The following is a 13107-nucleotide window of genomic DNA, read 5'->3' on the forward strand; positions in this document are numbered from 1 at the left end:
CTGTTTTTTTTTAAAAAAAACACTAATAATTGCAGCAGCAGTTTGAAGTTTTGGCCCCAAGTGTCCTATTAGAAGCACAGCATGATGCAAGCAGTGTAACTATTTGGTCTCCACACTGAGAACAGTTTAAAGGCTTAATGAAAACATTAGATTTTTATTGGTCCACATACTTAATTGAAAGGGCATTCAAAATAGCCACAGTTCTGACTGGCCTTCTGCCACAGCTGCAAGCGCCAGATTTAAAAAATGGTGTTCTCACTCTAACTTCCTGGCTATAGGAAACTGAACAAATGTGAGGCCTTTGTTGTGAAGAAATAGGTGCGATCAGTTCCAGATGAGGTGCGCTAGACCCCTTCTTAGCTATTCACCTGCACTTTTGGTCTTTTAGGACTGTTTTCACCATGTAATTGCTGTTCATAACTTGTTGCAGTATTGCAGCCTCTCGCTCTCGCTCTCATGGCCTTAGTGAGATCACCTGCCTTTGGCAGCCATCTGCAATACTTGTTTATGAGTAATTAGATTAAAGTGAAATCTTTTTCACATTTTCCTTTAATGTTATTAATTTCATTTCTGGTTGCCCCCCCCCCATGACAAACTAGAATAGAAGGAAAGAAAGTCTGTCATGACTTTGGGCTGCTTTAATTAAAAACAGTTTGTACATGGGTTGTGATACCATACTACTTAAAATAATCAATGTGCCCATTTTATAGTGTTGAAATAAATAAATACTAAAGGGGGAAATGGGCTAGTGAAGAGTAGCCAACATTACTTCTTCTAGTTCTCATCATTGTTAACTGTTAACTATGCTGGCTAGGGCTGATGGGAGTTCAACATCTGGAAAGTCCCATGTTAGCTACCCCTAGGCTAGATTTGCAAAGAACACTTCCCCCTGCTGCTAAAATTTTGATTCATGTTCTTGGTTTTTTTCCTCTTTGACCAATGTCTTGTCTCACCTTCCTTTGTTACATCATGATTATTTCACTGCTGACCAAAACAGTGCTATTGTGTTTAGTCAGTTTGCCTGCCACACTGACCATTTTAAGCCTCTACTCTAGAGATTTAATTAGATTGTCAGGAGGGCCAACTTATTTTCACACCTGCCTGCTTGAGGTAGTAAGCTGTGTGGTACACCTAGTGGTTGCCAATGTTTGGTCCTGGCTACCATTCTTCTTAGTCTGTGTGCAGGGTCAGAGAAAATATGGCAGATAAAGCTACAGAGGGGTGAATGGGGGTGACCAGGGAGATGGGGAAGAAACAGAAACTCACTTCAGCCAAGCTCATTGGTTGCACCTCTTGTGCTGAGCAGAACCCTGTTCACCACTTTACCAACATTTCTTTTCCTTTTGCATCCATATCCTCCTGGGGCCCAGAGGAGGGATTTCTCTGTAGTGGCCCCACAGCTTTGGAATGGCCAGTAGTGAGCAGGACCAGAGACCAAAGTGGCTGGGGCAGTGAATGCAAATGTTATTTTTGTACAGGATGCTAGTTTCTATACACACTTGCTCACCCTCCCTCTCTGCCATCCAGACAAGCAAGAGGCATCTGTTGGAGTTCAAGGACATATTCCAGGCAGACAAAAACACTTGGGGTGCAAAGCAGGACAAGTGTGGAAAGCTCTGAAGGCCAGATAGAGAGGCCTAGAGGGCTGCTTTTTTCCACCAGGCCTGAGGTTTCTTCTCCCTGCACCGCATTATTTTCATTTATCACCCAACAGACCCACCTCTTTGACCAGGCTTTTCAGGAAGTTAATGATGATATTTTATTTTTGCTTCTGCTGCTCGTTTCATTTGTGATTTTTAAAAAATGTGTATGATGTTGATTTTATTTTTCATTTTTATTTTAAAGTCGTTTGCCTCCCAGAGACTCTTGAGTGGAGAGTGACTTGCAAATCCCTCAAATATATATTCCACTCCTTACTTTTATGATCAAACCCAATCTTACTTTTCTTCTTTTGTATTCCTCTTTGATAACTTCGCTGTTCTAGGTTTCTTACTCATTGAGCCACTTCACATGTTGCACTAAGCTGTAGGGTTTTTAAAACCGTGGCTTAAGTATGAACATGGTTTCCATCCCTCTCATGGCTTCCCCCATCTCTGTGAGGAGCACAAACAAGTTATAATATGACTTGTCATATCATGCGAACCTGGACTGTGGGTTGTTTGTTTCAAGCCGCCCTGGACTTTTACTAGGAGGAAGGTGTTGTTGTTATGTGCCTCCAAGTCGACTACGACGTATGGCAACCCTATGAATCGGCGACCTCCAGGAGCATCTGTCATGAACAACCCTGTTCAGATCTTGTAAGTTCAGGTCTGTGGCTTCCTTTATGGAATCAATCCATCTCTTGTTTGGCCTTCCTCTTTTTCTACTCCCTTCTGTTTTTCCCAGCATTATGGTCCTTTCTAATGAATCATGTCTTCTCAAAATGTGTCCAAAGTATGATAACCTCAGTTTCATCATTTTAGCTTCTAGTGATAGTTCTGGCTTAATTTGTTCTAACACCCAATTATTGGTCTTTTTTGTAGTCCATGGTATCTGCAAAGCTCTCCTTCAACACCACATTTCAAATGAGTTGATTTTTCTCTTATCTACTTTTTTCACTGTCCAACTTTCACATACATACATAGAGATTGGAAATACCATGGTCTGAATGATCCTGACTTTAGTGTTTAGTGATACATCTTTGCGTTTGAGGACCTTTTCTAGTTCTCTCACAGCTCCCCCCCCTCAGTCCTAGCCTCCTTCTGATTTATTGACTATTGTCTCCATTTTGGTGAATGACTGTGCCAAGGTATTGATAATCCTTGACAAGTTCAAAGTCAACTGTAAAGTTACATAAATCTTCTGTTGTCATTACTTTAGTCTTTTTGACGTTGAGCTGTAGTCCTGCTTTTGTGCTTTCCTCTTTAACTTTCATCAGCATTCGTTTCAAATTATTACTGGTTTCTGCTAGTAGTATGGTATCGTCTGCATATCTTAAATTATTGATATTTCTCCTTCCAATTTTCACACCTCCTTCATCTTGGTCCGATCCTGCTTTCCGTATGATATGTTCTGCATATAGATTAAATAAATAGGGTGATAAAATACACCTCTGTCTCACACCCTTTCCGATTGGGAACCAATCGGTTTCTCCATATTCTATACTTATAGTAGCCTCTTGTGCAGAGTAGATAAATAAACCAACCAATCAATCACTAGCAGTAAGCCAGAAATAAACCCATGGGTACAGGGGGAAGAGGGGTGGAGGCCCCTCAACAATTAAGCTATGGTTTAAAACAAACTATGGCTTAGCATGACATGCAAATCAGCTCATTCTGATCTCCTGTTTTCCTTATCAAATCAATCTGTTCTTCTATATATAAACCTTCCAGCTACAAAATATTTGATCTTCTTGTTTCCCTGTCCAAAACCTGATCTTTGTGTTCAGATTCTTGCCCTCTACTAATCATGTTTCTAAGAACCTCTGATCTCTAGAAATGGTTCAGCTTGGAATTTGCTTTCCATCTAAAAATGTCTGTTTGCCTGTTATTGACATCCCATAAATAGTTGTTTGCCTTTAATCAAAACTCACATTCTAAGTTGTAGTTTAGTCTATTAAGAGCTTAATTTCCCTGCATTGCATAATTCTTTCCACAGGAGTGTAAATCACATTATGTGGTTGAAGCTGAAAAGAATGGTCTTGTTCTTTTTTTGGGGGGGGGATGTTTTTTAAAAACTTATTACAGGATATTTTTGTAGTTTGAAATCTGGGTTCTGTCTATGTGTCCTGGTATCTCTCAAAACATTGCTGAAGAAGTGTTGATATGGTACTTTGGATTATGCTAAGAGAGACTGTTGCCAAATGAGCCTCTCAGTTACTATTCTCAAATAAACATCACTCACATTTTGGTTTCGAACTTGAGAGAAAACTGTGTTCTTTACCTCCTCCTTTTCTTTGTGTTGTTCTTAAAAATACAGTTTTGTCTTCAAGAACTAAGACGGCAGTTCCCTGGGAGTCATAGAGTTAAGCGGTTAACTGGCATGAGATTTGAAGCCATGGAGAGGTAACTAAATTTAAAAAAATCTTTTCCAGACACAGCTTAAAAAAAAAACACCTCCCACAATCAACATAACTGTGAAGGGAATAAATTATGTGCAACAGAGGTATGCTTGTCACTTATAGAAAAATAAACTTGGTGTGGAAATATTTTAGAGAATTTAATATAGATGTTACATAAGACATTTTTAAAAATGGCTGTACACAGTTTCTAAAACTTACCAACCACTTCTTGGACTTCAATAGCATAGCCCAGATCTTTCAGTGGTGTCCTGTGTTCCTTATTCATAAGATAATTTATACTACTCTAGTGTAGATTTAGAATATTGAGGATTTGTGTTGCTTTTTCTAAAGAAGTCCCTTTTGTTTTTAGAGAAACATTTGAAAGCATCTTCTTCCATTTCAGATATTGAAATAAATGGGACACCATTGAGATCCTTAGCTTCACAAATCTTAAAGAGATCTTCAGTATTTTAAACCCAACTTTGGTCTACAAAATCCACTGAAACATTTCTAGAGATGAGGGTGGTGTGAGAGAGAAGCTTCATGAGGATGGGATGTGGGAGAGGCTTCTAAAAGTCATCCCCATTTAGAATGTGAAATTGTATATATTGGTTGCAGATTTAAGTTCATATGTGAAGGAGTTGGAAGAACATGCTAGTTGGGAACTTATGGCATAGCAGCTTGCTTTTCAGCAAGTTGGAGTGCCCCTTGCCACAAAGTTGCCTTTAACACTGGCTCTGGAATATTGCAAGGGGAAGCATTTGAAAAAGTGTCATTCTTTTGAAGGCTGATCTTTGAAGAGATTGTCAACAAAAGGGAGAAGAGTCTGGCTATATCAGAAATGAGTCCCTCGTGGTGAAGAAGAGAACCCAAAGTCACAGTTTAAATTCTCAACATCTCAACAGGCAGGACTTCCTGAAATTTTGCAGAGCCATTGCTAATAGCATTGGGCTAGATGGATTAGTTTTCTGATTCAGAATCTGGAAGCACTTGCATTTTTAGTCTTGGCCGGAAAGCAAAGCTGTTGATAAAAGTATTGCATGTATTTGAAGATATATAACCCACTACCTTTCAATTAAATGATGAATGACAGCTTACGACAGTTTTGCAATAGAAAACAAAAACACACATAAAAAAATCACCTATGGATTCACAGTAAGCAAGACATTGAGCACAATTTACCATCCAGGGCTGAGTCACGTGCAGTCATTTACACACACACAACTTAGTGGGTTTAGAATATTGAATATACCTCCAGTCAGTTTAATGGAACCAGGTGAGCATCATGATGGAGATTCACATCCAGATTTTCCCCAGTGGCTGTGCCCATGCATTTTTTTTGCTTTGTTGGGCTGAAAGGCCCTACATGGAATTGCTAAGAGTTCTGTTGAATTCACCTCCAAATATTTTTGTTTGCACCTTACAACAGGTATGATGATGCAATTCAGCTATATGACAGGATTTTACAAGAAGATTCAACTAATACTGTAAGTTGAGTAGAAAAATAACTTTTGAGTTGCGTGCTTTGTGCAAATACTCTAAAACTTTCTTCATAGAATCCCTGGTTAAAATTTTCTAAGTGGGAAACATCTGACATTAAATACATTTCTGAGATAGTGAGTTTATATTAACTTTTCTAACCTATGCTATGGAATGCTACAACTGTTCCTTATTGGGTTCATAATCTGGATGGCAATATATGTAAATTCAAGACCCTGGGTTAATTGGAACTTTGCTTATGGAATGTTAGTTTGGGAGAAATATTAGATCTGAATAATTCTGTCATCTGAAAATCTGCTCCACGAGCTAGAGGGAGCCCCAGCTGACGAAGTGTCAAGGCGAGTTAAGCAGCAGAGCGAGTTCGGCAGCAGGGCGAGGAGTCCAGGGCCCCCCACTCTGCCTGTCTGTTCCCTGACCTCAACTAAACCGCAGTCTCCAATCCATTGATGTAATAAACCTTAAACAAAACTATGCAGGTAAGAAGCCAGCAGGGGTGTGGGGGCTTTCCAGTGTTTTGCACTGCCTGCAGCATGTACGACTATCTGCCTATTGGACAGAAGTCGTGGGTGTGCTCTCGGTGCAATGAGCTCCTGGCTCTCCGGGAACGACTTCATTTCCTTGAGGCCAAGGTGGCGGACCTGGAAAAGCTGAGAGAGGCAGAGAGGTGTGTGGAGGAGGCCTTCAGGGACGTTATAGCTGTGTCCCACTCCAAGGATGATAGCTCTCCTGCTATCATGGAGAACGATGGTCTCGGGGAAGGAGAGCATCCAGCTAAGGAAGAGGGAAACGATCCCTTAGAAGGGACCCATTCCTTGGGGGATGAGCAGCTATCCTCTCGTGCCGAGGATATATCTCCAGGGGGTGGAGGGATCCTTGTAGTGGGTGATTCGATCATTAGGAACATAGACAGTGGGGTGTGTGATGGGCGTGTAGACCGCAAGGTGTTTTGCCTGCCTGGTGCGAAGGTTGCGGATATCGCCCGTCGTTTAGATAGTTTGGTAGACAGTGCTGGGAAGGAGTCAGTGGTCGTGGTGCACGTTGGCACCAACGACATGGGGAAATGCAGCCGTGAGGTCCTGGAAGCAAAATTTAGGTTGCTAGGTAGGATGCTGAAAGCCAGGACCTCCAAGGTGGCTTTCTCTGAAATGCTGCCGGTTCCACGCGCAGGACCAGCCAGACAGGCCCAGCTTCGCAGTCTCAATGCATGGATGAGACGATGGTGTCGGGTGGAAGGGTTCGGATTTGTTAGGCACTGGGGAACATTTTGGGACAAGCCGGGCCTGTACAAAAGGGACGGGCTCCACTTGAACCAGAATGGAACCGGACTGCTGGCACTTAAAATTAAAAAGGTAGCAGAGCAGCTTTTAAACTGACTGAGGGGGGAAACCCGACAGGAGCTGAGAAAGGTCCGGTTCGGAATAAACCTCCCCCCTGGGATAAAGACCAAAGAAATGATGAAATTTTAAAAGGGGTAGGCCTAGAAGTAGGCATTGTGAGAGCAGGGGCACAGGATATAAATTCAGAAGAGCAAAATTACCACAGGCCTAACCACAAGTGCCAAAGACACTTGAAGAGAGACACTGCTTACAAGTGCCTGTACGCTAATGCTAGGAGCCTCCGAACCAAGATGGGAGAACTGGAGTGCTTGGTCTTAGAGAAGAGCATTGATATAGTGAGCATAACAGAGACCTGGTGGAATGGAGAAAAACAGTGGGATATGGTTATCCCTGGATATAAACTATATCGGAAGGACAGGGAAGGACGTATTGGTGGCGGAGTCGCTCTATACGTGAAAGAAGGCATTGAATCCAGCAAGCTCGAAACCCCAAAAGAGGCAGACTCCTCCACAGAATCGTTGTGGGTGGTGATACCGTGCCCCAGGAGGGACTTAATACTGGGAACGATCTATCGTCCCCCTGATCAAAATGCTCAGGGAGACCTTGAGATGAGATATGAAATTGAGGAAGCATCCAAACTAGGAAATGTGGTAGTAATGGGTGACTTCATCTACCCGGACATAGACTGGCTGCATATGTGTTCCAGTCATGACAAAGAAGCAAAGTTTCTAGATATTCTAAATGACTATTCCCTAGACCAGTTGGTCATGGAACCGACCAGAGGGACGGCAACCCTGGACTTAATCCTCAGTGGGGACCGGGACCTGGTGCGAGATGTAAGTGTTGCTGAACCGATTGGGAGCAGTGACCACAGTGCTATTAAATTAAACATACATGTAACTGGCCAATTGCCAAGAAAATCCAACACGGTCACATTTGACTTCAAAAGAGGAAACTTCACAAAAATGAGGGGATTGGTAAAAAGAAAGCTGAAAAACAAAGTCCAGAGGGTCACATCACTCGAAAATGCTTGGAAGTTGTTTAAAAACACTATATTAGATGCTCAACTGGAGTGCATACCGCAGATCAGAAAAGGTACCGCCAGGGCCAAGAAGATGCCAGCATGGTTAACGAGCAAAGTCAAGGAAGCTCTTAGAGGCAAAAAGTCTTCCTTCAGAAAATGGAAGTCTTGTCCAAATGAAGAAAATAAAAAAGAACACAAACTCTGGCAAAAGAAATGCAAGAAAACAATAAGGGATGCTAAAAAAGAATTTGAGGAGCACATTGCTAAGAACATAAAAACCAACAACAAAAAATTCTATAAATACATTCAAAGCAGGAGACCATCTAGGGAGACAATTGGACCCTTGGATGATAAGGGAGTCAAAGGTGTACTAAAGAACAATAAGGAGATTGCAGAGAAGCTAAATGAATTCGTTGCATCTGTCTTCACAGTGGAAGATATAGGGCAGATCCCTGAACCTGAACTAACATTTGCAGGAAGGGATTCTGAGGAACTAAGACAAATAGTGGTAACGAGAGAGGAAGTTCTAAGCTTAATGGATAATATAAAAACTGACAAATCACCGGGCCCGGATGGCATCCACCTGAGAGGTCTCAAAGAACTCAAAGGTGAAATTGCTGATCTGCTAACTAAAATATGTAACTTGTCCCTCGGGTCCTCCTCTGTGCCTGAGGACTGAAAAGTGGCAAATGTAACACCAATCTTCAAAAAGGGATCCAGAGGGGATCCCGGAAATTACAGGCCAGTTAGCTTAACTTCTGTCCCTGGAAAACTGGTAGAAAGTATTATTAAAGCTAGATTAACCAAGCACATAGAAGAACAAGCCTTGCTGAAGCAGAGCCAGCATGGCTTCTGCAAGGGAAAGTCCTGTCTCAGTAACCTATTAGAATTCTTTGAGAGTGTCAAGAAGCATATAGATAGAGGTGATCCAGTGGACATAGTGTACTTAGACTTTCAAAAAGCGTTTGACAGGGTACCTCACCAAAGGCTTCTGAGGAAGCTTAGCAGTCATGGAATAAGAGGAGAGGTCCTCTTGTGGATAAGGAATTGGTTAAGAAGCAGAAAGCAGAGAGTAGGAATAAACGGACAGTTCTCCCAATAGAGGTCTGTAGAAAGTGGAGTCCCTCAAGGATCGGTATTGGGACCTGTACTTTTCAACTTGTTCATTAATGACCTAGAATTAGGAGTGAGCAGTGAAGTGGCCAAGTTTGCTGACGACACTAAATTGTTCAGGGTTGTTAAAACAAAAAGGGATTGCGAAGAGCTCCAAAAAGACCTCTCCAAACTGAGTGAATGGGCGGAAAAATGGCAAATGCAATTCAATATAAAGAAGTGTAAAATTATGCATATTGGAGCAAAAAATCTTAATTTCACATATACGCTCATGGGGTCTGAACTGGCGGTGACCGACCAGGAGAGAGACCTCGGGGTTGTAGTGGACACCACAATGAAAATGTCGACCCAGTGTGCGGCAGCTGTGAAAAAGGCAAATTCCATGCTAGGGATCATTAGGAAAGGTATTGAAAATAAAACAGCCGATATCATAATGCCGTTGTATAAATCTATGGTGCGGCCGCATTTGGAATACCGTGTACAGTTCTGGTCGCCTCATCTCAAAAAGGATATTATAGAGTTGGAAAAGGTTCAGAAGAGGGCAACCAGAATGATCAAGGGGATGGAGCGACTCCCTTACGAGGAAAGGTTGCAGCATTTGGGGCTTTTTAGTTTAGAGAAAAGGCGGGTCAGAGGAGACATGATAGAAGTGTATAAAATTATGCATGGCCTTGAGAAAGTGGATAGAGAAAAGTTCTTCTCCCTCTCTCATAATACTAGAACTCGTGGACATTCAAAGAAGCTGAATGTTGGAAGATTCAGGACAGACAAAAGGAAGTACTTCTTTACTCAGCGCATAGTTAAACTATGGAATTTGCTCCCACAAGATGCAGTAATGGCCACCAGCTTGGATGGCTTTAAAAGAAGATTAGACAAATTTATGGAGGACAGGGCTATCAATGGCTACTAGCCATGATGGCTGTGCTCTGCCACCCTAGTCAGAGGCAGCATGCTTCTGAAAACCAGTTGCCGGAAGCCTCAGGAGGGGAGAGTGTTCTTGCACTCGGGTCCTGCTTGCGGGCTTCCCCCAGGCACCTGGTTGGCCACTGTGAGAACAGGATGCTGGACTAGATGGGCCACTGGCCTGATCCAGCAGGCTCTTCTTATGTTCTTATGTTCTTAAATGGTCCAAACTGCAGACAGTTTTACCTTTTAAAAACAAGTCCACCTGAACTTTGTGGACCAAAAGTAGTAATTCTGCTAAAAACCAAAACTTCATGTGGGACATCAAAGCTCTACTCTGTGCATTCTTGATATGAGTAGTTGTCATTTTGGAACCAGATTAAAAAAAGCAACTAAACAGATTAAATGGTTTAATATGAAATAATGTATTATACTGGTTGCTTTGTAAGAGGTTATGCTTTTTGAATGCACAGAAAGATATGGAAAGTTCATACACATGAAGGGTACAGGATTGTAGAAATTGCTTTTTACATATTCTAAAATGTAACAGGCAATGCAGCCTCCAATAAATAAATAAGAAATAATACTTTCTGGAAACATTTTTGAAATGTTTTCTCTTTGTACTTTCTTTGTACTTATATATTCTTTCTGTTGCTTATGAATCCTACTGTTTCTAAAAGCATCAGGTTTGCCAGACAGTAATTCTGAAAAGGGTACCATTACATATTGAAATATTAGAACAGCTGATTACTTGCATTTCTTACACTTCTTAAAATTGGGGCAATACTAAGCAAATGCCATTTCTTCAGTTACTGGTTAGTTTGATTTTTGTATGCTAAAAATGAAGGTTAAGTAGAAAGTTTTGATAAATTGTCAGGTATTGGAGTTGTTTATATGTCATCTACCTGTTAATTATTTCCATGTGCACATATGGCTGCTGTAGGAAAATAAATGCTTCATGGTTTTAAACTGAAACTATTGCTGAGTTTGTCTTGGCACTAACTTGAGTTTAAAGCAGTCTCTTCTGGTGTGCTGACACATGGAGTTGCTTAGATATATTAAACATTTTCTCTTGTTTGGCAAGTGAAACATAGACTTTTGTTCACATAAGTCATGTAAAAATCATGCATTGCAGGAGCTGACAGTTTCAAACAGGAAAGATAGGGGCTGCACAAGGATTAAAAACAACTTTAATATCCAACAGCTTTTTCCATCAGGGTACAGAGAGTTGTAAACTCTAGCTTATGTAATAGAAAAGTGCATCTTAGTGCCAGTCATTATTACATCCTGCAGCTATGGAATAAAGATGGGGCAAATATTTTAATATTTGTAAAGAGCTGTTAAAGTAGATCAGTTTTTTGATTAATATAAAAGGGTCACTTAAACTCTAAATTAAAAATGGGACACTTGAAAGTCATAATCCAGGTGCTATGTAAGAGCCATGTAGATTTGATGTGTGGTAAAAAGCAGTTCTGAGCAGTGTGTCTTATGTATGGCCAGGTTCTGTTATACTCCATTAGGCTCAACCAGTTGAATCCTTGGAAAGGAATTCATCTCCTTCTCCAAGGTCTTTGTGTCTCATAGATTTCCACTTTGAAACTTCACTGCATTGAGAGTATTCTCCAGAAAGTAATTCTGAGTTACAGGAAGAAAGCAGATGAAGTTGGGTTATGAAAGTGAATTGTATCATGGGTGAGTGAGTGAATGAGAGGAAATGAGTGCTGTATTTGGTCTCCCATCTCTGCCAGCCTTACAGATTTCAAACTTCTGAAAACAAATCATTGTTTCAGAACCACAGGCTTGCTACCTCTTTGAAAAGTTTCAGATCATTTTGGTTGCAGAGAAAATCTTTCATTCTTATTGTGTATCAATCAGGATACAAGAATATGAAATCATGCTTAAGTTTTACCTTCTATTTTCTACTAATAAAAAGATGACCTTTAAAAATGTTTAAGATAGAATTTCAGTTTTCATCTTTTAGCAAAAGATAAAAACAAATATAACAAAATATGCAGTGTATGTGTGTGATATATAGTGCTTGCTTTCAGTTTTTTAAGCTATATACTGGGTTTCTGACATGCTAATAATTTTAGTAAATGGGGAAGCTAAGTTTTCAGGTCTTGGTTGTGCTTTTCAGTGTTCTGCAGATTCATTGTTCTCAACCTCATTTTTGCTGTTTACATGTAAAGAAGAGGTACTTGTAGAACGTAGAGTTATAATTAAGAAAGCATAATAAGGTTTTGGATGAAAGGAGATCATACTCTTTCAAGTTCTGTGCTTTGTTTCTCTGACAAAGCAAGGAGAACAGATAAAAAAAGTCTTGTAAAACAAAAGATTAAGTCTTCGTGTCTCAATTAATGACAGTGCTCTATGAAAGTACTTTTTGCAGAGGACTTTGAAAATAGGGGATGGCATGTGTGGTAATCTAATAGTCTGAAGTCAAATACATGTTATGTTAGATTATGTATGCATATTAGTCTTCAGTGTTGTATCCTGGTGTAAATAAACATTTAATAAAATGTCTTTCAGCTATTGTTTTTGAATTTGATTGTTCCTTTGAACTTCATTGCCTTATTTCAAAGGTTGGTCACAGTGTAGATGCTCATTGATAGGTACTGAAAACAGAGCCCCCATCCTTCCTGAATTGTTAAACCTGTGTGGCTCAAGTGTCTCTTTAAATGCTTACCACTTTTTTCTGTGCACTCAGTCTCCTGATCTGCAGCATGTGGGCTTAACTTCATTTCTGGCTGAACTTCCTTCACATTTGAAAGAAAGCAACTGTTTGACAGGACAATTCTCTTCCTAGGCCTTGTGAACTAATAGGACCTGGTTGCTGCTAGACAGAAGAAAGTTTTATGTTTGAATTGCAGTCAAGGTTAGAAATGACTTTTTGAAATGTTATCTACAGTATGATCTAGATCTGGCATTCCCAGCTTGGCACCTGTGGGCTCTACAGCACCCTCAGACACACATACACCCCATGCTTGCCAAGGCCCCTTGGCCCTTCTAATCTTTAATATATATTTTTAATTGAGGTGTTTTGGCTTTTTTTTCTTTGGGGGGAGATATTGCCTGATATTGTTGTCAGCTCTTTTTTTGTCCTTTATGGTTTTTTTCCACCTTTTGGGTGGAAGGGGACAGGGTCTGATGACCACCAGTTTTTTTTCCTGGTAAATTGATGTTTGTGGTGC

At 40.6% G+C, this 13107-nt stretch overlaps 1 protein-coding gene across 3 annotated transcripts in view; it reads left to right on the forward strand.

Moving 5' to 3' along the window:
• Positions 1-13107, forward strand: part of EMC2 (ER membrane protein complex subunit 2) — a 53593-nt gene that overhangs the window by 17042 nt on the left and 23444 nt on the right. For 2 of the 3 annotated variants that reach the window (XM_061605148.1, XM_061605154.1), the window contains exons 4-5: positions 3958-4043; positions 5469-5526. The exons of the other annotated variant lie outside the window; for it this stretch is intronic. In XM_061605148.1, the coding sequence (XP_061461132.1) occupies positions 3958-4043; positions 5469-5526 (144 nt within the window). The remainder of the gene's footprint in view (positions 1-3957; positions 4044-5468; positions 5527-13107) is intronic. 3 annotated transcript variants of the gene reach the window in all.

This window comes from Rhineura floridana, chromosome 1, assembly GCF_030035675.1.
Source record: "Rhineura floridana isolate rRhiFlo1 chromosome 1, rRhiFlo1.hap2, whole genome shotgun sequence".
NCBI lineage: Eukaryota > Metazoa > Chordata > Lepidosauria > Squamata > Rhineuridae > Rhineura > Rhineura floridana.